This window comes from Saccopteryx leptura, chromosome 5, assembly GCF_036850995.1.
Source record: "Saccopteryx leptura isolate mSacLep1 chromosome 5, mSacLep1_pri_phased_curated, whole genome shotgun sequence".
Taxonomy (NCBI): domain Eukaryota; kingdom Metazoa; phylum Chordata; class Mammalia; order Chiroptera; family Emballonuridae; genus Saccopteryx; species Saccopteryx leptura.
This window is the reverse complement of record NC_089507.1, coordinates 206,715,254-206,740,541: the sequence shown is the minus strand read 5'-3', so window position 1 is coordinate 206,740,541 and position 25,288 is coordinate 206,715,254. Positions and strand designations below refer to the sequence as shown.

Below are 25,288 nucleotides of genomic sequence, written 5' to 3'. Positions count from 1 at the left end.
TTTTCTAAATTTTCCAAATTTTCATCAGTAAAAATAAGCTATTTTATATTTATAACAAAAATTCTATGCTTTGTGGTACATTGTCACCTTTCCCTTCATGTTACAATACCATGATATCACGTATCCCTGTACACTTAGCTCTACTATAGCGCCCCCCCAATCATACCACATTGCAACTGCTTGCTCATGAATCATTTCATTCCCTAAACTCTAAACCCACTGTGAATGGGAAAAGCGCCTTCATTTATTCATGCCCTATTCAGTCAACATTTAGAGACCCTTCTCTGTACCAAACATTGAGACACACGCTGGGTGATGAAAGTGAACAAGAAAATTGAGGTCCTAGCTCTGATGAATGTCACATTCTAGTGAATAAAAAAATGGAAATTCAACAAATACATAAAACTAAACTAATTTTATGATTGACATTATGAAAGAAATAAACAGAATATTGTGATTAAGAGTAACTAAGAAGAAAATCTCTTTTACTTAGAATGGTCAAGAGAGAACTTGAAGGAGATGATCACTACTATGACACCAAAAGGATAAAAATGGCAAGTCAAGGAAGAGGTGGTGGCAAGTGCAAAGGTCCTGAGGTAGAAAGGAGCTCAGAGATGAACTGGGAACACAAGAAGGAAGCTAGCCCATAGGAAGGAAGGAAGGCACAAGGCAAGGCTGGTGTATTGGTGGGTCAGGTGACATGGGGTCTTATGAGACATAGTAGGGAGCTTGGATTTTCTTCTAAGTCACTGAAAGATTTAAAGCAAGGAAGTGACATACTCTAAATTAAATTCTGAAAAGATCATTCTGGCCATTCTGTGGGAAATGACTGAATGGGAGGTGGGCGGCTGAGAAAGAATGAAACAAACAGGCCTCCCACTTGGCCACTGCAGTCATTCAATCCAAAGATGAGAACAGCTTTGATGAGTGTGTTCGCTTTGGAGAATAAAGGTTGATGGTTTGAGAGACATTTCGAAGTCAGAGATGAAAAGAACTGCTGTTAGAATAACAGAAGAGAGAAGGAAAGGGAAGATTCAGTGAGGATGCTTCAATTTGGAACTTGAACGTCTAGGCCAATTCCGGTGTCATTTATTGACAGAGGGAAAGTGACATGATGAACGCGTGTGCACAGGCACACAAGCAGGGCGATGTCAAGATTTCCTTCTGCCCACGTTAAGCTGGGATGGGCAATTAAGCATCTTAATGGATATGTTGAGCAAGAAGCTGACATTACATTTCTGAAGCTCATGGGTAATTTAGGAACCAGAGTTACAAATGTGGTAGCTTTGGCATCCAAATGTCATTTAAAGTTAGAGAACTAGATGAAGTCACCCTGGAAGACGGACTAGATAGCTCAGAGAAGAGGGCGAAGGCCCAAGGCCAAGTACTAAAAGCCCAACAGAGAATTTATTTTTTAGGATGGCAGAGATTGGAACATGATTTTCGGTAGAGAGGAATGAATCAGGGTAGTAGCATAGACCATAAGGGGGGTGAGGGACAGATGAAATAAGATTCTAGACGGGGCAGAAGTCAGCGGGGTCAGGATAGCAGTGGAGAAATTGGTACTGACCAGAAGAGGAACCTCTTCAACTAACACAAAATGATAATAGAAATAATAAAAGCAGAGGCTCTGGCCGGTTGGCTCAGTGGTAGAGCGTCGGCCTGGTGTGCAGGAGTCCCGGGTTCAATTCCCGGCCAGGGCACATAGGAGAAGCGCCCATCTGCTTCTCCACCCCTCCCCCTCTCCTTCCTCTCTGTCTCTCTCTTCCCCTCCCGCAGCTGAGGCTCCATTGGAGCAAAGATGGCCTGGGCGCTGGGGATGGCTCCTTGGCCTCTGCCCCAGGCGCTAAAGTGGCTCTGGTCAGGACAGAACGATGCCCCGGATGGGCAGAGCATCGCCCCCTGGTGGGCGTGCCGGGTGGATCCCGGTCGGGCGCATGCGGGAGTCTGTCTGACTGCCTCCCCGTTTCCAGCTTCAGAAAAATCCAAATAATAATAATAATAATAAAGAAATAATAAAAGCAGAGAAGTATGACCACAATAATCAAGGCCTACAATACCGACCATCTAGAATGTGGTCTTGAGCTAGCCTCCCAACATCCCTAATAAGTGGGAGCTGCTGAACCACCAAAGCTCAGAAAGGAAACTAGAGCCGGACTGAAAACAGAGGCCCCAGTCTCCTGGTTCATAATCCACGGCCACACCCATGGCTGAATTTAGGGGAAACGCTTCCCAACTCTTTGACCCCAAACACCCGGTTATGCAGAATTCTGACTTTTATGCCAGTTCATCAAAATTTACCTTAATTAAATTCTTCTAATACTTTGTTCCTCGTACTCTCAGCCAGTATCTAGACAACCTCCTAATTATTAATAGGTATTCCATGAGTGAACACAAGGCTCGTCCCGAGAAAATGGATGCGTAAAAGTGAAAATACACATCTGCTCACTGTTCTCTCTCCTTCCCTTTGCAGAAGTAAGAATCCTACGATGTTACAGAGTCTCTTTCATTCATTGGAATTCCTCTAGGGAACGTTTCTGCAAGAACTAGGTTTCTCTACTATGGGAGAGTAATGTTCTGTAAGAAACAAGGGAAAGATTGACTGGTTTTTGATAAAACGAGTGATAATTCTACAGTGAATAATTCTAAAGTGCTTACAGTGCCCGTGGTAAGCTACTGACCAGTGTTACTAACGCTCTCGCTCCTGCCCTGGAGAGAGGATGGGAACCAAGAGGAGAAAGCAGGGGGTGGGTCGACTTGGGGGAGAGGGACAAAGTAAAGGACTGTCTATGTGACCATCCTCTGGGACCCCCACCCCAAATGTCCACTAAAGGTCCTACACTCAGCAGACCCTCTGAGGTGAGCCTGGTAGAGGCTGGGCTTGGGGGCCGACGAATGGAGGCGCACGGAAGCGAAGAGGCAGCTCTGGTGGCAGGAACCAGGCAGCGAGGAGAGAGGACAGAGGCCGGAGAAGAAGACCGTGACCGTCCCCAGAACCCTTCGTGACGGCTCAGGACGCACAAGACGTTAGAAGTGGGGTCTACGGGACATTAAACACGTACGGTCAGGCCCTGAATGGCACTGAGAGCAAAGCACCTCCCAGAACAGAATGGGGAACACCCTCCCTGTCACCTCCAGGTGGCTCCAGGTGGAATACTCACAGCATCAGCAAGAGCCACGAGGCCCTTCCTGTCCCTGGCGGGCCAGTCCAGAATTAGACTTTTCCTAAAAAATCATGCCAGCTGCCGTGCATTTTACTCCTCAATGCCTGTGAACCCAGACTGGGGGCAGCAGAAACGGAGCCAGGAGTGTACCATTCTTTCCCCAGAAAGAAAAGAGAAAAAAAAAGGAAGGTCCGTGCTGGACGAGCTTGGACCCTCAGGGCCGACCTGGACTCACCTGCCGAGGCAGGTCCCTGAACTCTGAGCCCTTCAACGCAGCCAGCAGTCAGGACTGCATCCGAATTCCTGGGCCCCGCAAACACCCAGTGCTGCTCTAGCCGGTGCATGTGGGCGGGGACCTGGACGCAGGGACCAGAGCAGGCGGCCTGGGCTGGGAATCCTGACTTCTCTGCAGGACATTCTTCAACCCCACGTCTACCATGCGGCTCTAGTGCCAACCGCACCTGCCCCAGCCCCTAGAGCCTTGGGGACATCCATGGAGGGGGCTGGGAGGGGCTTACATGGAAAGAAATAAATGTCTTCCTAGACTATGAGTTTTGGGGCAAAGCCAGGAAATGATTTCCCGAGAGAGAAGCTGAGAGATGAGTCGTCCCCCCCCCCCAACCCCTCCGAAAAGCAGGCTGCGTGCGCGTCTGGCGGAAGGTGTGGATGTGTCAGGACATGGTTTCAGAGACCTGGTGTTGAGCCTCCCCTTCCGTAGTCCTCCAGCAGAGACTCAGTAGCACCAACATTCCGGGGGCTGCAAACACGTTCTCGAAAGAGCGGAGACGGAAGGCTGTGGGGGCACCAGAACTCCTCCCAGGGAGTGAGCCATGTATATTTTCATGTGGAGGGATTGCTGAGGGTGCAATCCAGGAGGGCTGCACGGACGAGGAGGAGGTTCGCTGCTTAGCAGAGAGGGGTGGGTGGGTGAGAGAGGAGACGGGGTGGAGTTCAAAGAGGGGAGCATGGCCCTCTCCCCAGGATGGGCCCTGCTAAACTGCACAAAGTTACTAAACTCACAGAGGGCCAGAGGCTGCAAAGGGCTTTAGATCCAGCCGAACCCAAGTCAGGTGACTTCTAACTACATGGCAGGGGTCCACGGAGCCATGACAAGTGCTGAATACAAGGTGACCGCACCTTGGCAGGGCAGGTGACGGAGAGCCACGTGAGCCAGCACCTGCACAATTTTAATCGAGTTCTTTTATTTTTTAAATCTTGCGATGGAAAAGTTCAGAATCATTAAAAACATGAAACAGAATGACTATCACCCAGAACGGGGCAGCGACCTGAAGCAGGTCTTAGGTGGCGTTGGACCAGCCTCTGCTCACCTGAGAGATGGGGGCGGACGCTCTCATCCCAGGCCCGGCTTAAAGGCCCAGTACCAGAAAGCCCACTAGAGATAAAATTTCTCTATTTATTATGGGGCTAAAAGCCCATTTTAGGACTGTGAAATATGAGTTTAATAAATGAATACACAAGCCATCCGTCTGTGAAGACCCAGCACTCTCAAAATGAAAATTGTATGTAGTCCACAGAATCGTATGTGCCAGACCAGAGAGTGGGGTCTGGAGAACTTAAAATCCATTTGGCAAGGGGCTTTGTCTCTCCTGATAGGTCTCCTCTCCCCCACCCCCGCCCCCACCACAGGCACGTGTGTGTGGGTACTGCTGGGTGCACAGTGCGTCCGGGAGCATGCCGGTGCATGAGCCCCCGAGGGTGCTCCGCGCTCTCTGTGTGGCCCTGGGGACTGTCCATCACTGCCTGTGTGTGTGTCTGACACACACGTCTTTCCTAAGCTGCTGCTCTCGGCGCATTAGTGGCTTTTGCGCCACAAAGCTCACAGGGAGACGACATAATGTAATGTAATGGTTGCTATAGTGGCCAACAAGCCAGAAAGCAGAAAATCCTCCCAGATGCACCTGCGCATCACAGGGCCAGCTCAGAGCTCACTGAGGACAGCGCCACCACAAAGGGTATGTCTTTAAAAAAAAAAAAAAAAAGGTCTCCTTCCTCTTTTTCTGTTCTTCCCCTCTCTTCCTCCTCCTCCCTTCCCCTCCAACAATTGCTGAAGCCCCCTGACAGCCTGCCGGGATGTTACCTACATGCTATGTCATTTAAACCCCAGGAAAATCCCTCCTTGGACCCATGACCCTGTCCATCTACAAATAAAACAGCTGTGAGTTGAAGTGAGGAGGAGGCACACCCAACATCACACTGCTAGTGAGAGCAAGATTTTCAGAAGAGAAAGGCTATTTGCCCTAAAGGTGGGAAACGGGACCTGAGCCACAGGACCCGCGCCTCAGTTTACCAATGATATCCCCTGCGCTGGAACACAGGGTATGCTGGTGCCCAACACGGGGCTGAAGTGAGAGGCAGTGTGCTTACCACGGAGCAGAGACATGGGGATGCCCAAGAAATGTCCTTTCCCCCCACTCTTGACCCCAACAAAGAGCATGGCCAGTAGCTGGACTGTCCCTCTCACTGGTCACTTTTCCTGCTCATTAGAGTTACACCTGTGGCCCCGTCCAGTACCCATTTCATCAGGTCCCAGGTGTCAGGTTTCTCACTGGGACCTAAAGGTATCCGTGAGCTTATACAGACACTTGGCATTTATACTCAGCCATACAGGGGAGACTCTTGGAACTGGGGCATCTGGACACCAGCTTAGCCAGTGATCTGCTTTGGGCTCTTGGACTTCAGGTCCATCTCTGGACTTCAGCTCTATCACCTACGTTAGGGTTCAGCAAACTATGGCCTGGAGGTCAAATCTGGCCCACCACTTGTGTTTGTCCATAAAGTTTTATTGGAACACTGCTACAGCCATTTATTTACATATCATCCATGGCTGCTGTCATGACACATCTGAAAAGGCTACACCATGGATACTGAACTGAAGAATGTCAAAGAAGCTCCGGGCCACTAACCCTGCCGCCTTCGGGTCCACCTTCTGCGCCAGACTCTAGGGAAATTTCTCTAAAATGCAGGTCTGACCATGTCACCGTCTTACTTTAAAACCTTCAACAGTGGGCATGGGGTTAACTGACAACAAGCACAAGGGATCTTATTGGGGTGAGGAAAATGTCCTAAAAACTGGTTTAGCCTGACCTGTGGTGGCGCAGTGGATAAAGCGTCGACCTGGAAATGCTGAGGTCGCCGGTTCGAAACCCTGGGCTTGCCTGGTCAAGGCACATATGGGAGTTGATGCTTCCAGCTCCTCCCTCCTGTCTCTCTCTCTCTCTCTCTCTCTCCCTTTCTCTCTCCTCTCTAAAATGAATAAATAAAAAATTAAAATAAAAAAAAAGTCATATTAAAAAAAAAACTGGTTTACGGTGATAACTGCGTGATTCAGTAGCTTCACTAACAATCACTGGATTGCACAGTGAAAATATGTGGATTCTATAATATGCAAATTGTACCTTAATGGTGCTATTAAAAAAAAAAAAAGAGTGTGTTCTCAGTCCACAATGAGATAAGCAGGGAAAACGAGAGAGGCGTTTAGGAACTGTCACAGCCGCTTGGCATTGCTGCAACGTTTTTATTGCCACTTATAAAAGTATACGTCCACAATGAGTTGAGGGGGGAACTGGTCTCTCACCACAGATAGTCTCGGTCACACCACTCGCGACGATAGTAAACAGACTCTCCCGAGCCTGGCATTCGAAGCCCGCGGGCGGGTCTCGCCCCCGCAGGGTTTGTCTCCCACCCTGAAATGACCTAGAGTTTCCAAACTCGGCCAAAATCTCCCGGGCACTCCTCGAGCCCAAGGCCTGACAATTCAAAGGCCTTCCCTTTCCTTGTTCAATAATTATTTATTCACCCATCAAGACTTAGCCTCGTGGTCATCTCCTCTTAGAAGCCATCCTAACGGCCTTCCCCCAAACAGCCTCTTTTCCCCAGGGAGGATCTCTGACCCGTTGTCTTCCTCTCGCCGAACCTCATCTGCGTCATCGGTAAAAAGAGGAGTTATAGCATCTTCCTCATCAGATACCAGTCTCTCCCTCCTCGGTTCCTTTATAAAAGGCTACCGTGGCGATGTTCCTCCAGCATCCCGGGGAGCCCACATGCATCCGCTATGTTGTCAGTACTTACACAGCAGTCCCTTCCTGGAGACCGTGAGCCCCGGGGTGGCCGGGCTGGTGCCGGGTCTCCTCCACACCCGCAGGAGCCCAGCTAGACCGGGGAGCTCAGTGAGCACGCCTCGAATGAGCGGGTAAACGGACCCCTCTACAACTCCAGTCGGGCAAGAAGTCAAACCAGGGTAGAACACCATACCTGGTAGAAGTGCGGCCAGAAGGTGCTGATGGCCAGCTCGGCCTTCACCCAGCCCTCGGTGACGACGCCAGACACGTTCCAGACGGGGTTCCCCTGCGGCCCGCCGTTCACCTTCACGTAGACGTTCAGGGCCCCCGGGCTGGACCGGTCGCGGCTGGAGAAGTAGTAATGGAAGTCGACGCAGTGCGTGTCGTTCTCCTTCAGCGTGGGCAGGAGGAGGTGCGCCTTCTGGCCGGAGGCCCTCCCGGAGCTGTTCACCATCATGAAGGAGCCTGCAGGTCCACAGAGGGGGTGGGGAGCAGGCCAAGGAGAGAGAAAGACAAAGAAAGCCTCCTGAGAACCGGCCACACCCTTCCACACGGCGGCCGGACAGCAGGTCAGTCTGGGAGGGGCTAGAGGAGACAGTACATCCAGTGGCTCCTGAAGGAAGCACGGAATAAACACCCAGGAGTTAAGTGAACGGCCACTTCCGCCCCTGGGTGAACTATAACCTCACGCACGCGTGGGCTGTCTCGGTGGAGGCAGAACCTTGACAAGACGGGGGGGGGGGGCTGTCATGGTTCCAATATATCCCACCTGCAGCCTTGCCTTCAGTTCAGGGGACATGTCAGAGGAAGGCATATAAAAAGTACCATATAGTCAGCCTGGCCGGTGGTGGCACGGTGGATAGAACGTCGACCTGGAATGCTGAGGTCGCCAGTTCAAAACCCTGGGCTGGCTTGCCTGGTCAAGGCACATACGAGAAGCAAGCAATAAATAACTAAAGTGAAGCAACTATGAGTTGATATATCTTGCTCCCCCCTCCCCCATAAAATCAATCAATAAAATCTTAAAAATACACACACACACACACACACACATACACACACACACATACACACACATACACACACACACATACACACACACATACACACACACACACATACACACACACACATACACACACACACACACACACACACACACACACAGAGTCAGCAAGGAAGACCCTGAAGAAACGTGAGAACCAGCAGGAAGATGCTCAGCCCGGATGGAGGTGAGTAATACTGAGCACGTCAGGGGCAGGAGGTGATGCGAGGAGTCTTATTTATAGATTCTCCCCTGTCATCTTCAGACTGACGCTGGGAGACAAAAGATTTTCATTTTATTTAAAGATTGAGTGACTTGCCTGGGGCCACTCCGGCAGGGAGAGAGGAGACCCAGACTCTCTCCGACTTCAAAATGTACGCTATTATTACTTTTTGCAGAGAACGGGACTACTCTGCAAGCATTTTTAGGAGGCTGTTTCCAAGGAAGAACATGAGCTTCTTTGGACTCATTCTGACAGGTTCAAGGGTTGTTTCTAATAAGTTCTTCCCCCCTCCCTGGGTCTGCGTCCTTGGCCTCTGGCCTTGCGCGAGAAGCAGGAGACGTGTCCCCCTCCTGTGACTTTGGACCGCCCTTGCTTTGGTCAGTAGGATGTTAATAACGATTCCAGCAGAGGCCTGAAGCGTGCACGCCTCCCTTGGGCCCGCCCTCTTGCACTAACATCACCTTTCATTGAAAAGAAGTCACCCCAGGCTGCTGCCCCTTTCAGCTTGGGGTGGAGAACTGACTCAGGCATGGAGGAGTCCGGAGCAGAACCAATAGAGAAGAACCAAGCCACGTCACCCACGCAGCGCTAGAAGCACAGCCACATGCTCAAGCCCAACCTAGCGCAGCAGAACCACACTCCATGCTCAGTCCACGAGCGTGAGAGGAAGTTGCGTACTGCTGTTCACCACTGGCTCCCTGCCCGGTATGTTAGTCAGCATTATCGTGACAACAGCTAACCCGTAAAGATGCCTGAGAGGGCCGACTGGACGAAAGAAACCACCAGGAGGCACATAAAACGGGATCGACTGCCCAGAGACAGAGCGAGCCCTCGTCACCGCAGGGGGGTGTTGAGCCTGGAGACACTGAGATGTCTAAGAAAACTTCGTGATTGATTCCGGGGGCTGCACCCTGTGACTTAAGTCCTGTGATTCCAGGACATAAATTGCATCATAAAACACAGCAGATAAACTCAGGTGACTTGGGATGAATCCTCTCACCTGGGAAGCCACTGCTGCTTTGACATCTGATTTCAACCACTAACATATTCAGCTCAGAGTAAAACCTTACCCTCCACCATGATGAAGCACTAGAGCTACAAGAAGCCTCATTCTTCTACCCTAATTTCCAAACATACTAACAAGCTGCCAGCTCGTGAGTGCTGAGCAATCCCTATCTTGTTGGGGGTTCTAGAGGTTACCAGCCATTCCCAGCCCATCTCAGCTGGGAACTGAATGAATTTAAAAACAGACAGAGGAGAGAGGTAGAGTTCAAAACCTCCTCTTCCTTATTCCCGAAGCTGGATTCCAGAAAGCGACTTGGACTTGAGGCTAAATTAGGCTTCCTGCATCTCCTTTTGTGCAGGGCGCACAGAGCACCTGGATGTTCAGTGACTGCCTCCTCCCAGCTCCACCCAGATCGTCAGGGCCAGAGCTGTCCCAGAGAGATGACCACTTTGGGCTACTGGGCGGGCTCATCCCCAAAACAAGCCAACAAAAATCAAGGTAACAAAGACAGACACTTGAAGCCATGGCTATCAGATCTGCTCACCCAATCAGAAAACTCATCTACCTCCTGGGGTAGGAGCCACTGACAGGGAGCAAAGGTGGCATCGTCCCCCACGCTTCCACGAGTCAAGTTTCCTAGTTTATGGCTTGGTAGTCACCCAGGGTAAGTAGAGAGCTGTTGTCCCCTGTTGGATGTTATCGTTAACCATCAGACTGGTGATTGAGAGTAGAAATCTTCCCTGTGGTTTGGCCACTCAATACCTGAACTCCCTTCCTGTGTTTGGGGAATCCCCCCAATTTTTCCCCCAATTTTTGACGCAGGGCCCATTTTCCTCAATCTAAAAGAAAAAAAAAATCCAGATGCCTTTTTCCCTAGCCTCCTCAGTAGCTGAGGCTCGGGCACACGATCTGGGCTCCACCAAGCAGGTGCACCCAACTTCAGTGTCTGAACCGGGGCTCAGAGCACCACAGAGCACGCCGGGAGGGCGGCCGCAGTGGAGGAAGGTGCCTCTCAGCTGCAGAGGCAGCGATCCCAGCGGACCGGTCGGAAACCCAGCCTTGACACAGAGGCGGGGGTGCACAACTCAGCCAGGTGGGCAGACGTCTTCCAGGACTGGGCTGAGCTGAGCTGGAGTTTGAAGAATGAACAGGTGGTAAACCTCCCTAGCCAGTGAGCATATTACAAACCCCGACAGTGGACTCTTACCAGCTTCAAGCCCCCACCCGTACCTGCTGGGACGCCAGCTCCCAGCAGTGCCACCTGTGCATTCCCAGAAGTCCCCAAGGCACCTTGATGAACGACGGAACCCCCCTGTCCCTGCTGCACTTGCAGGGACAGATCCTTCGTATGCCCTTGCGGTCACTGGTGGTGTCTCGGTGATTGAACAGGTCCTTGTTAGTGTCTCTGCTCTGGGACACAATCAGAGGACACAGAAGAGAATTGTTTTGCCCCCAAAGTCAACAAGGTTCAAAAGACAGCTCCTTCTGCAAACTCTCGTGGCTGTTTTTCCTCCTCCGTCAGGAAGCACGCTCACCCAACACCACGGTCCCCCAGGACTCGGCTCTTACTTCCACTGGGCCACGCCCTTTGGGACGGGTTTTCTCGTCTACCCGCGGCCGGGCAGCCGCTCCCTGCAGCAGCCCCTCCGTCCTGCAGCACACAGGAGTGCTCCCATCTCCAAACTGCACAGGGCTCACATTTTCTTTCTCCGGATGCCCCTTCCACAGAACACCCTCAGCCACGTCAGGTTAGTATACATCCGCGGGTATAAATACACACTAGGGGGTATACAGCTAAACTCCAGGCATCCGAATGTGTGAGCCTGTCCTCGTTCCCAGTCGAGATCCCCTCCATGGACCTGTGCCTGGTGGTCATTTGGGAGGGCATTTCAAACAGAGGGAACGGCACATGCAAAGGCACTGAGGCAGGAAGTCACAGTATTCAGCGATTCAAGCGGGGAGTCTCCAAGGAGGGCAGGCTCCACCCATCTCTAGCCCGCTCCACATCGAGTGTACGGAGGTCTGGCCACATCCTCCAGGAAGAGAGGAAGCCGTATCTCTGAGTCGAGCACAGACCTGCCGTTCTGTAGATTGCTCAGGACTGAAGCCCTCCTATATCAGTGGCTCAGTGGGACCCTCTTTCATCAACAGGTTGGCTTAATTAATATCACCCTGGGGCCGTCAGTTTCCCAGAGATCAAAAATGAGCCTGTCATTACGCCCAGATCAGTCAGAAACAAGAAAGAGGACGACTATAAATACATTTTTTTCCTTCTCTCCCCCTCCCCCTCCACGTCCCCTCTCGAAAATCCACGAACGTGGGAAGGAACATAAAACAGCATTAGTTTCCTCATAGTTATTAAACATAGCACCGAAAATTGTGCAATGAAACCAGAAAGTACTCTCCAGCTGGCCATAAATTTTGCCTTTTCTTCTCCCTCCACGCATCATGCCTGATCCGCGCCCCGTGTACTGATGATGTGTCTGCAAGACACGTGCCCTTCCTGGAGGCAAAGCTCTTCTCTAGCAGATGGAGGCTGTGGTGTTTACACATAAGCACCTCACGAATGCATTCCCTCACGTTGGCCGTAAAGAGAAAGCCCAAATCGAGCTTTTAACGGCTTTGCACGTTGTTCATTAAGATTACATGAGTGTGCCCGGCCGACCGGCAGCTGAGCGCCTGGAGCCCCCCCGCGCTCCGAGCCGTCCCTGCGGACAGGTGGTGCCGCCAGCTTCCAGCACCGACACCGACACGGGAAGGCAGCGGATGGCAGCAGGGACCCCAGCGCTGCCCGGAGCCAAGGCAGCCGTGGCGGCATGGAACAAGTCCTCGACTCGCAGCCACGGAAACCGGGTTTCGGTCCCTCTTCCATCGCTCTGCGTCAGTGAAAAAAAACCATTCCAGACCTCTGCATCCTCCAGCTATAAAAGGGGACGATGCCAGTTACACGTCAGCATTGTTGTTATGTTGGTCCATCTTCAGTGACTATTAATTAAATCAAACCCTGGACTTGACTCAATAAATGTTAATTTCATAATAAGTGGCCGGCTGCCGATGACAGTGGGCCCACTGCAATCTGCCACATGTTTAACGTCATTAATGTTTATTGAAAACTTGACATGCCAGGCATTGATCTAAGCCTCTGTGAGCATCCCGGTGAGGCGGTACCACGTGATCCCTGTGGTCCAGCAAGGAACACCGAGGAAGAGAGCGGGGACGTCTTTGGCCTACGCAGCCCTCACATGCTCCTGGCCAAGCAGAAGAGCGGCTTAAAGAAATCCCCGTCCTAACTGGTGAACCTGTGACTGTGTCGCCTCCGAGGTGACGGGGGATTAGGGTTTCCGATGGAATTGAGGTCGACAGCCAGATGGCCTGAGAGGGGGAGGTGATTCCGACCGAGGGAGGCAGGCGAGGCAGAATCAGAGAGGGCTGCGATCGCACTGAGATACGGCCTTGGGAGATGGACAGACACGGGAGCCGTGAACCGTGAAACGCGAGCGGCCTCTGGACACCAGAAAGGGCAGGGGAACAGATTGTCCTGAGGAGCTTCCGGAAAGGAACAAAGCGCTCCCAACACCTTGATGTTGGCCCAGTGCGACCTTCTTAGGACTGCTGCCCTCCAGACTGACAGGAATAAAAGATGGGTGCTGTGTTCAGCCCCCGAGCTTGTGCTAACGTGTTGGGGCAGCGATAGGAAACTAATGTACCCTCCAGACTGCCTGCGTCCGGGGTTTTGCTCAGGTCATGGGGTTCCTGAAATCCACACTGCCCGGCCCAGGCCCGGTCCTTCACCGCTTCCTCTCGGTGACTCACACCTATGCCCTCGGAACAGCCACTTCTGCAGCACTTACCTTTACACGGTTCTATTATAGCTATTCCAGACAAGGCCCAATTTAAATGTCCAGAATGATAGAGTTGAGCTGTCTGGCCACAAAAAAAGGAGTAAGGGACACGACAATGTAAAAAGACACAATGCACCATAAAGCAGGAAAATACACAGGAGAGAAGCACAGAGTTTTACCAGTAGTATCAGGAAAACTAACAATCACCCAACTAATCATAAATGTAACAATTTATCAATAGCCAGAGTTACAAACATACTACTGGATCCATATTATCCAAAAAAGCAATCTAATTATCATGTGTCAATAAAACAAAAATAAGGCAAATAAATTTGTTTCTTTTCTAATCCACCCCAAAATAGGAAGGCAGTGAGGGAGGGATTACTGTTTACTTTAATAGATACATAATATCTATTTACAACAAGGAAAACATCCTGAAGTTTCCTAGGAACACTGTGTGTAGAGTCCTGTGTGTGAACAAGCAGTAACTATTTCTACAATCGCTCATTCAGACCATAAATTTGGCTCTGGGCATTTCATATGGAAATCTTTTAAGGCAATTCTCCAAGAAACAGCTCTCTGATAATCCATGTGGGCATGGATAACAGAGTTTAAAGATGGAATTAAAACCAGGTGACTGGATTTGGAGGTGCTGCCAGAAGAGGCTCTCTATGTGGGCTCTTCCAGGGGTGGGATTCAAATAATTTAACAACTGGTTCTCTGCCCTAATGACCATTATAAGTGTAAAAAAACAAACAAAAAAAACCATACCAAAAGGTAGTTCATTATTTTATGCATTTAATACTTAAATAAGAACAATAAAAGAGGTAAACAAAACTAGATTATAAGAGTTTCAAAATATTAATGAGAAAACATTAAATAATACCTGACAAAAACAATAAAACTGTTATTTAAGATATTTCCATATTGCTTCTTGATTGGGGTCCTCATTTGCAATTTTTTTTCACCTAGGGACGGAATGAACATTACTACGGGTGCTTAGAATACGCTGTTGAGCAGATGAATGTTAAAAAAGAGTTAGGAAGCCCTGGCCAGTTGGCTCAGCGGTAAAGCGTCGGCCTGGCGTGTGGGGGACCCGGGTTCGATTCCCGGCCAGGGCACATAGGAGAAGCGCCCATTTGCTTCTCCACCCCCCCTCCTTCCTCTCTGTCTCTCTCTTCCCCTCCCGCAGCCAAGGCTCCATTGGAGCAAAGATGGCCCGGGTGCTGGGGATGGCTCCTTGGCCTCTGCCCCAGGTGCTAGAGTGGCTCTGGTTGCGGCAGAGCGACGCCCCGGAGGGGCAGAGCGTCGCCCCTGGTGGGCGTGCCGGGTGAATCCCGGTCGGGCGCATGTGGGAGTCTGTCTGACTGACTCTCCCCGTTTCCAGCTTCAGAAAAATACAAAAAACAAACAAAAAAAGAGTTAGGAATATAAATGTGTGGTTTCCACACTGGGCGGCTGCCCAGGCGCCCACCTTAGAAAGAACCCTGATGACAAGTGCCACTTCAACAACCAGTTCCCCTAACTCAACAAAAAATTAGGTATCGGTTCTGCTGAACTGGTGCCAACCGGCTGAATCCCATCACTGGGCACTTCCCCCTAAGGGTCAGGTACCTGGGCACTGCGCTCTCCCCCACCCCTGAAGAGAAGGTGCAAAGAGAAGGGAAGAGAGAGAGTGAGAGAGAAAGAGAGAGAGAGACACAGAGAGAGAGAGAAGGTAGGGAGAAGAAAAATAAGTCAGGAAAGGAGGGAAAGAAAGAGTAGGCATAAAGGAAGATGAGGAGAGAAGGGCCAAACGGAGAGAGGAGGGAAGCAGGAGAGGCAGGGAGACAGGGAAAGGGACGTGGTGAGGCCGGAGAGATAACACACAGGTCAGGAAGGGACACGAAGCGGGAGGAAAGAGCAGAGAGGAGGAAGGTGACGGTGACAACACAGAATAAACTCTCTTCCGGGGCCCACCCTTCACTACTGCTCAGCCCGTCACTCCTCACACAAAATCAAAGTCAACAGTTTTCACAAGGCCGTCGCCCTTTGGACCTTCCAATAATCTTGTGATGAAAGCAGACCCAGGTAAATATTGTGGGGCCCAGGGGGACCAGGGCCCTTCCAGTCAGAACTTCATAACTCACCTCCCCCGGCGTCTGTAATATCTCACCGTCCCAGGAGGACACATACACGTTATTGAAGGAAAAACCACGGAACCCAACGCACAACAGAATGAGAACTCGGCTACATCGACGGTGAGCGTGTGGCCTTGTTGGCGCTGCTCTCTGAGGTGGGAAAGACCCCAACGGTGTTGGCAAGGCCAAGGCAGGCCTGAAGGGTCGGTCATGCCACGCTTCCTTCAGACTCAGACCCACTCCCCTGCACCTGCTGTTGGTCACATGGTGCCTCTGAGAGCGAGGAATTCTCTCTCATTTTCTTCCCCTGTAAAATTGCTGTGCGGGCCTGACCGGGCGGTGGCACAGTGGATAGAGCGTCAGCCTGAGATGCAGGGGACCCAGGTTTGAAACCCTGAGGTCACTGGCTTGAGCATGGGCTCATATGGCTTAAGCACAGGGTCACCAGCTTGAGCGTGGGGTCACTGCTTGAGCGTGGGAGCACAGACATGACCCCATCATCGCTGGCTTGAAGCCCAGGGTTGCTGGCTTGAGCCCAAGGTCTCTGGCTTGAGCAGGGGGTCACTGGCTCGGCTGAAGTCCCCCCAATCAAGGCACATATGAGAAAGCAATCAATGAACAACAACTAAGGAGCTGCAACTATAAATTGATACTTCTCATCTCTCTCCCTTCCAGTCTGTCCTCATCTGTCCCCCTCTCTCTGTCCCCCTCTCTCACTAAAAATAAAAATAATAATAATAAAATTGCAGTGCAGGTTGAGTGATGGGTATGCAACAGAACTAAATGACAAGATAACCTGGAAATGTTTTCTTTGAATATATGTACCCTGATTTATTGATGTCACCCCATTAAAATAAAAATTTATTTATAAAAAAAAATGCAGTGCAGGTAGTTTCTGACATTCCCAACAGTTTGACTAGTTAGTGGTGGGTTAGATGCCAGGACCGCATGGATTTTCTATCTAGACTCGTTCTGGAGATGGGGGGGGGGGGGGATGACCATTCCCTCAGGTCTTGTTCCTGGAGAAACACCATCATGTTTTGTGTTCCCACAGAACTCCTTTCCTGCACTAGTCACACTTGCTCATCGATAACAGCAAATGCATACTCTCACATTTGACTAATACTCATTCATTTAATTCTAACATCGCACCTACGAGGTTGTCGCGATGACCATCCTTCTCCTACACGCTGAGGTGCAGAGAGGCTACACAGCTAGTGGCGGAGCCGGCACTCCAACCCAGGACGTCCTCATCGTCCTTAGGCTCCTGGGCGCCGCGTCACAAGTGGGTGTGCTGCACCTGGTGGCAAGGAGTGACGGCACCTTCCCTGGGGTCAGCTGACACTGCCCTGGGGAACGGGGGCAGGTAGGAAGAGGGGCAAAGAGTGGAAGGAAAGAGCAAAAATGAAATGGGCTGTCAAGCTGCTGCCATCTGAAGCGTCAGAGAACAACAGGCCTGTCAGGACAATTTTCAGACCACAAATTGGTCTTGACATGCACGGGGCTGAGCCCTTTGCTGCGGCAGCTCTAAATCTCTAAATTGAAATGACACGGAACTAAAATATATATATATATAATTATTTTTTTAAATCTCCAAACTCTTCACACATCTGCTGGCATGATAATATTTTGATTAGTTACATTTATGCTCCAATTACACTCGCAGAATGTTCAACTGTGTCTTATATATAGCATGTTTGCCTTGCCTCCGTGGAAAATACTGGATTATTACCGCGTATATTTGCAATGGGAAGAGACACAATTGGAAATGGGGGTGGGGTGGGGGGGGGCGGGAGAAAAGCAAAACAAAGAGATGACTGAGCCTGTTAAAATTGGTGCTGGCTTGCCTTCGCATTACTAAATTGGGTCACTGCTATTATTTCCCAAGCTGTAAAATACCAGGGCTTGGAGAGAGAGAGAGTATTAAAATCTACCTTCCCCTCACCTGACACCTTTATCTGCCCCATAACAATGGGGGTCTGACTCTGAGAAGCAACCTGACCACGTACCCACTGAGTGGCAAGGTCAGCAGTGGGAGAGACACGCGTGTTGCTGTGCTTTTACCCTGGAGAGAGCGCCCATCCACTACTCAAAAAGATCCCTAAGCCCCGTCTATAATAAATGATATATATATATATATGAAGAGCTACTCTGACTTTGCAAAATGCCTGCCCTGGTGATACCAGGAGAGCCTTCCTACCATCGTGTTATTTCCTTCTTCACCAGAAGACCCTACTGTGCTTGTCGAGGTGAAGGTATAACACGACCTACCAGATGCGCCCCTCTGCGCCATGGAAATGTGCTAAAGGTTGTCCGTACCCCAATTCCACAGCCCCCTCCTCTCCGACCCTCAGCCGCTGGGACTGACTTTCTCCACGTGTTCTCCCAGCCACTGCGTTCCTGAGGCAGCCCGCACCTCCACGCCTCAGTTATCCCGTGAGGTGCCATGCACGAAGGCTGAGCGCCCTCCACCGGTGTGGTCACAAAAACTCACCGGAACCAAGCATTCTACAAATTGAATAAAGTTGGCTCTAACCTTGAGTACCACTTGCACACCTACTGTGCGTCCGACACTCTAGACAAACAGCAGTTGGCAGGACAGCTTTGCCTTGTGCAGGGTGCAGACAAGTGACAGGCAGTCCTGGGGACGTGGGAAGTTCTGTGATTGGCCGGGTACATGGACTGGATTTGGAGAAGGAAGTATAAAGAGAAAGAAAAAGACAACTTGCTGGAACAAACTTCACACTGAGGTTATTCGGGGTTATTCAGGGGTTAGACGGGTAAAGAGGCAGCAGAGGGAATGTTCCCAGCAGATAAAACAGCTTGTCTCAAAGCCAAGAGGAGAAACGGGCTCTAAAACAGGGAGGGACTGAAGCAAATACCTCACAGGCCACTCTTCTAACCTCCCACCCTCATTTTCTTATAGATGAGAAACCTGATACTCAGAGAGGCACAGCAACTTGCCCGCAGTCACACAGCCAGATGGCAGATTCAAAGTTAAGTATCTGTCTCCAAAGTCTGTGCTAGTTCTGTCTAACACAGTAGCTTCCAAATTATAGCATGCATCAGAATAACTTGGAAAGCTTCGTGGGAAGATTGCTGGATCCCAGGAGGTTTGAGATGCAGCCTAACGGATGTGCACTTCCAACAAGTTTCCATGAGGCTGATGCAGCTGACCCACGGGCCACCCCTTGAGAACCACTGGGCTAGCTGGCCTCTAACTGCCAACCCTGATAAACGTGGACCGACAGACAAGCCATGCTGTCCCCTCTCTCTGTCCAGGGCCAGCAACGATGCTGACTAACCCATTGAAGGAGGCTCCCTCCCACCTCGGGCCACACCGGTGGAGCTCTGGCCACTGCCCGGCGAACGTGAAGGCTCTCAGCGAGGCCTCTCCTCGGATGTGAGCAGTCCCCCTTCAATCATTGCCAATTACCAGGAATGTCATTAGATGCTTATTGACTCCCCCAAATGTACTAGGGTCTGCATAGAAAATAGCACAATAATTATTCCTCCTCTTTACCATCCTCTAAGGAGCTACAAGAATTTGACAGCTGTTATTTAATTAAACCTGACAGCATTTTTTAAAATACCAAGGCATTTCTCTCATCTAAGAGGAGAAAAGCTATTTCCTTTGCAGAGGTGAGAAGGAAGTTGCAAAAGGAGGCCAGATCACCTGGCCAACATCGCTAGGGTCATTTCTTGCCTCTTTTCTCCTGCAAGGTCCGTGGAATAATGTGAGAGAAGAACAGACTCTGATTCAGGTTGCCAGATCGAATCCCAGCTCTGCCAACTACCAGCTGTGTGGCCTTAGGTAAGTTACTTAACCTCTCTGAGCCACAGTTTCTTCATCTGCTAAATAAGAATGATGACAGTAATAGTACCCACCCGCCTCATAGGTTCTTTAGGAGAACAAATGTGATTGTGTCTGTTAAAAGCTCAGAAGAGAGAGTGACACATAGTGAGCACCGTGTGAATGTCAGCTGTCGTGGTTCAGCACCAGTGGCGGCAGCACCCCTGAGGCCTCTCGGGGGTCTCTGACTACAGCAGTGAGTGAGATAGGTGGCCCTGCAAACCAGCAGGATAAGGTGGGGCCCAGGGTCATTTTCCACTTGCAATGACCCCCGGAGGCACCGGAAAGCCACGGCTCTCCCCAGTTTATGCCAAAAAGCACCTCTCTTTGCCAGTAGGCCTCCCACTATGGTCCCCAAACCAGGTGCATCAACACTAGCTGGGAATTTCCTAGAAAACCAAATTCTACTGAATCAGAAACTCTGAGGGGTTTAGGGGGACCCAGCCACCTACTGTGCTCCCACAAGCCCTCCAGGTGGCGCTGGTGCACGCTCAAGTTTGAGGACCCCTTTCCTTGCAGACAGGTTCCCACTATCTGGGTGGACCATGATTACCCAGGGGACTTAAGCCAACTCCTGTCCACTGGGTGTTCCCCACGTTCTTTGTAAGAAGAAGCATGTCCCCTGGGGTCACAGCAATGACCACTGCCCTATACCACCACCTCATATGAAACTGCCTTCCCACTCCCTCTTCCAGGAAGGCCTCCGAGCAGCAACCGTTGTTGGCTAGCCCGGGAGGGGCATTCACTGTCACAAGAGGTGACCACAGCTGCCTCTGCATGTCCAAGGCAGGGAGAGGAGGATGCTTAGAGAGAAATGTTGACTCACAGAAACAGACACAAGGAGAAGATCACTTCCTTTGCCTTCCTTTGGCTGCCTACATGTATTAAAAAAAAAAAGAAAGAAACAGACACAGAGTCTCCCAGCCCACATGAGTCCTCGAAGCCACCAGGATGTCCCCTGGCTGTTCAGGGGCCTCCTGAAATCAAGTCCCTGAACTCCCGTCAGCTTACTCCTCGTGTCCTTTGCTTCTCCCCTGCTCCGAGCCCTGTCCGCTGCAGACTGGATTCCTGTTTCTTACATTTTCTCAACACCCACCCCGTCTCCTTACCCTGTCCCACCCTACTACCACAGTCCACTCTGGACTTTGGAGTCCTTGACCACAATGCAAATGCCCCCCCACGCCGGCTGCCCACGCCCCATCCAGCCATGGACTCGATACCCCGCGCCATCGAAGAGAATGACCCGGTCAGCTCCACCCAGTGGTACGGCGGACCTGGAGGCAGGTGGGAGGACGGACTGAGAAGAACAAGGTGAAACATGGCGAGAAGCAAGCTACAGGCTGACAGCTGTCAAGTGGACTCGGGCATCAGAAGTCAACTGTCTCACAATCCCAAAAGACGGAGTCTGAAATCGGGGTGTCAGGGGGGCCGGTTCCTTCTACAGGCTGTGAGGGACCCCATCTGTCCCATTCTACTCCTCCAGTTTCCGCCGGCCTGCCGGCAACCTTGGGCGTTCCTCGGCTTGATAGTCACTGCCCCATCTCTGCTTTTAAATTCACGTGGCATTCTCCCTGCATGTGTGTCTGTCTCTTAACTTTCCCCTTTTTATAAAGACACCCAGCCGTGTCAGATTAGGGGCCCACCTACTACAGTGTGACTCATCCATCTCATCTGCAATGGCCCTATTTCCAGATAAGGTCACATTCTAAGGTACCGGGGGGTTAGGACACCCACAGGTGAATGTGAGGGGCAGATACAATTCATCCCGTAACAAGCTTCCTAGAGCCCGACCGTGCTCACCACCCGGAACAGGTGTCTAAGGCAGTTAGTGGCCCAGGAGGATTTCTGGAAAGATAACTAAACGTGAAATGTGGAGGTGTGGTGTCCTATTCACTGGTTTTCATTATAAAGTGATACTTGGGGACTCACAGGAGAGGAGAAGGGAGTAAGGGAAAACACCCACCATAGAAAGACAACCGCACAAATATGTGAGGTGTTTCCTTACAGCACACCTCTTGGCACGTATTGGTGCGAAGTTGTGGCATGTACTGGGGCTCCTGAATGCAGTGACTTCTCTTGAAGGAGAGGCTTAGTGAGGGGTTACAATTTATAGGAGACTTGTTTGCTCTGAAGCTACACCAGGTGCCGAGATGGGGTCCCTCGCAGCCCGCAGAAGGAAAGACATGAGCCTCCTTCCGCGGGGCGGCTGGTTCACCGATGTCGCCAGTGTGTTCGGCAGCAAATGTACACTGAGGACCTGTGATGTGCCAGGCACTGTTGGGGACCTGGGGGATATAGCTGGGGACAAAACAGTCATGGCACTTAATCACAGACAGTTTGCTGAGATGAAAATTCTTCGTGAGGGCTTTGGAACAAGTTGAATAAGGCTTCTGTCGATGACCCCACCCGGGATGGTCACAACACAAGCCTTTTTATCCCATGATGTCCTCATTTTGAGTTCTTGATTTTCAGCTCATCTTTTGATGCTCTGAAGCACCTTTCCAGTGATTTCCCCAGGAAGATTCTATGCATAGTATGTTTTCTAAGCCCATGCCTTTCTGATACTGCATCATTTTTACGGGATAGATCACAAGATTGCAACTCAGTTTCTGGAGTCTCAACCTCTTCCCTTCTTACTACCATAGTCCCGTGCTTGTCACTTTGCTAACAGGGCAAGGAGAGCACTCTGGTGCCTCGTCTGTCAGGTGCTCTTCTTGGATACACATGTGGGAAGCAGGTAGACAGGCGTATCTCACACCCTGATTCTGAATAGACCGGAGGTTCTTTTATCCTGTGGGTTTGTACTCGAGAGCCTCGCACAGCGGTGAAGACTCACTCGGGCTCTGGAGTCAGGCGGCCCCAAGTCAAACCCCAGCCCTGCCATTTCCTACTGGGCATCGTCGGGCAAACTACTTAGACTCTCCCAATGTCTTTGTTTCCCAATCGGCAAAATGGGAATAATAAAAAATACCAGCCTCAGAGGATCATCGTGAGGATGAACTGAGTTAAACTATGCCCTGCCTCAGGACAGAGGCTAACCAACTTTTCCCATCAGGGGTCATTGAACTGATGTTAGGCTCTGTAGGTCGTACGGTCTTTGCCACAATTATTCACCTCTACCGTCGGAGCATGGCACCAGCCATGGACGATAGACAGACAAATGAATGAGGCTGTGTTCCACCAAAACTTGACAGAAACAGGAAGCAGAGGCAGCCCGTGGGCTGTAGTTTGCAGACCCCTGACTTAGAAGAGTAGCAGCCAACACAAGGCTCTCATGAAATGTTAGCTAGTCTTATTAACTATGATTAGATTCAGAAGGATGGTGGTTGGATGGTCTCCTACACTTACGGTCTGGTTCTCTTGATACAATGAACAGATGGTGTACATTAAAAAACAAAACAAAAAACAACCATCATCCACAGAAACTTTCCTCCCTGCCCACCTATATAGCATCCTACTCGAGAAAACTACACCTCCCAAGATGCAAAGTGCCGCCGCGATTTCCCTGCTAATTTTTGCCTGGTTGTATTGGTGAGTTTCGGCCTCCAGCAAGATGTAAGAAGGAAGGGTGGGTGGAAAACCAGAGGACTCTGAGTGCTTCAGGAAGCCCTGTCCCCCCCTGTAGAGGGATGTCTGCCTCATTCCAGGTTGGCACTGACCTGGATCTTCTGCTACAGTTCCCGTGTGACTCAGACCTTTGCACAACCATTGGAAGGCTGGGGAATGATAACTGGGAAAGTTCTCGTCAAGATATCCCTGAGTATAGGGATCACAAGAAAACTAGTGCCCGTAGTTCTGGCTCCTAGGGCCCCGGAGTGGGGGTCAACAAACACAGGAAGACCCTCTGTCTGCCGACGGCCAACACCTTACACCTGCTCTTAGCTGCTAGAGACTCCCGGCTCCCAGCTCCTCTGCCGCCGAGATCTTCTCACTAACACAGTTCCAGGCACATGAATCAGTGTCTGTTGAGTCTGAACCAAGCACCCACCCTGTGGCCACAAAGGGGTCTGCTGGAATTGACCAGGACTCGGAGACCGACTTTGTTCACGCAGAGTGAACACAAAGCATTAAAGCCCACATCCGCCCCGGACTGCACTAGCTTGCCTCAGAAGTGTGTTCTGGTTCTACAGCCTGTGATGGTTGGAAACGGCACGTGGTGCCCACAGCCCCTCACCTGTTGCCCACAGCCCCTCACCCGCTGCCCACAGCCCCTCACCCGCTGCCCACAGCCCCTCACCCGCTGCCCACAGCCCCTCACCTGCTGCCCACAGCCCCTCACCTGTTGCCCACAGCCCCTCACTGCTGCCCACAGCCCCTCACCTGCTGCCCACAGCCCCTCACTGCTGCCCACAGCCCCTCACCTGCTGCCCACAGCCCCTCACCTGCTGCCCACAGCCCCTCACTGCTGCCCACAGCCCCTCACTGCTGCCCACAGCCCCTCACTGCTGCCCACAGCCCCTCACCTGCTGCCCACAGCCCCTCACCTGCTGCCCACAGCCCCTCACCCGCTGCCCACAGCCCCTCACCCGCTGCCCACAGCCCCTCACCCGCTGCCCACAGCCCCTCACCTGCTGCCCACAGCCCCTCACCTGTGCGATGTGCCGGGGGATGAGAGGATTTCCGGATTCCTTCCAGCTCTCACCGCCCATGGCTTTAGAATTTTTATAAAAGCTTGGGCATTGGACGCATGACTAGTAACAAACTCAAAAACCGAAACAGCCTGACCTGTGGTGGCGCAGTGGATAAAGCGTCGACCTGGAATTGCTGAGGTCGCCGGTTCGAAACCCTGGGCTTGCCTGGTCAAGGCACATATGGGAGTTGATGCTTCCGGCTCCTCCCCCCTTCTCTCTCTCTCTCTCTCTCTCTCTCTCTCCTCTCTAAAAATGAATAAATAAAATTAAAAAAAAAAAAAACCGAAACAGTGCCCGCCAAGCACGAGGGCAAAATCAGATTCAACAGCGATCGCTCCTCTCCGTGGGTTTTTCGAGGCTGCTTCCTGTTTTATACACGCGAGGCGGCCGACCCTGTCTCAAAATTCCCTGCCCCGGCATCTGAGTTCGATTCGTGGCTCTGTGGCCAACTAACTACAGACCGTAAAACAAGCCCCGTTGCATCTTATTTTTTTTTTCATGCCTTTGAAATTTTAATAAATTGAAAGCATCAGAAAACAAAGAAACCCACCAAGAATAAAATCACAAACACCCACAGCCCCGCTACCCCAGCTTCACCGCTGTCGTGACCATCTTGACATACGTATTTTGCTTCTGGCCTCTTTATTTTGAAAGAAAGATCACTTTATTGCTATTGTGGAAATGATATTCTTTGTTTGGAAGAATTCAAGAAATAAAAAAAAAACAACAACAAAGATTCAAGTTAAAAAAAAAAAAAATCCAAGTCTCACTACCCAGAAATAGCTGTCAATTAACATCCAGCAAACATCATTGCAAACACCTTGATATACACAAGGACAAAAGGACGAATGATGGATGAGTTGGATGGACAGAAAATAGGTAGAAACAAATACTATCAAATGTGGGATAAAATATTCTGCGCCACTTAAAAAAAAAACAAAACTTTATGTTATATTCATTTTTACTTGGATCGAACAGAAGGAAATTAAAACAAAACTGTAGGAAATCTAGACCCTCACATGCTTCTTCGCCGTGAGATATTTGCCAAAAAGACCCCTTTGAGGTTAAGAATACAGATTGTGAAGAAAACATGAGTTCGGTGTAATTATGTTGCCTTTTAACTATTTATTTTTATTTTAAACACTCTTCCACGGCTCCATGCTGTGAAAGATAGCATTGGTCCTCTTAGACCTTCCCCTGTGGCCTCCCGCTCCCAGCCCCCCCACCCCAATCTCCCAATTTCTCAGCTTTAATTGTTGGTGTGGGCTGTTGTGATGCTGCCCAGCTTACAACTTTCACATCCTGATCTAATAACTGTGATTGCC

The 25,288-nt window shown here is 50.7% G+C and overlaps 1 protein-coding gene across 13 annotated transcripts in view; it reads right to left on the bottom strand.

Annotated features, from left to right (window-relative positions):
• PTPRT (protein tyrosine phosphatase receptor type T) overlaps window positions 1–25,288 on the bottom strand; it is a 966,224-nt gene that overhangs the window by 615,724 nt on the left and 325,212 nt on the right. For 12 of the 13 annotated variants that reach the window (XM_066387766.1, XM_066387770.1, XM_066387767.1 and 9 more), the window contains exon 3: window positions 7,437–7,708. The exons of the other annotated variant lie outside the window; for it this stretch is intronic. In XM_066387766.1, coding sequence (XP_066243863.1) covers window positions 7,437–7,708 — 272 coding nt within the window. The remainder of the gene's footprint in view (window positions 1–7,436; window positions 7,709–25,288) is intronic. 13 annotated transcript variants of the gene reach the window in all.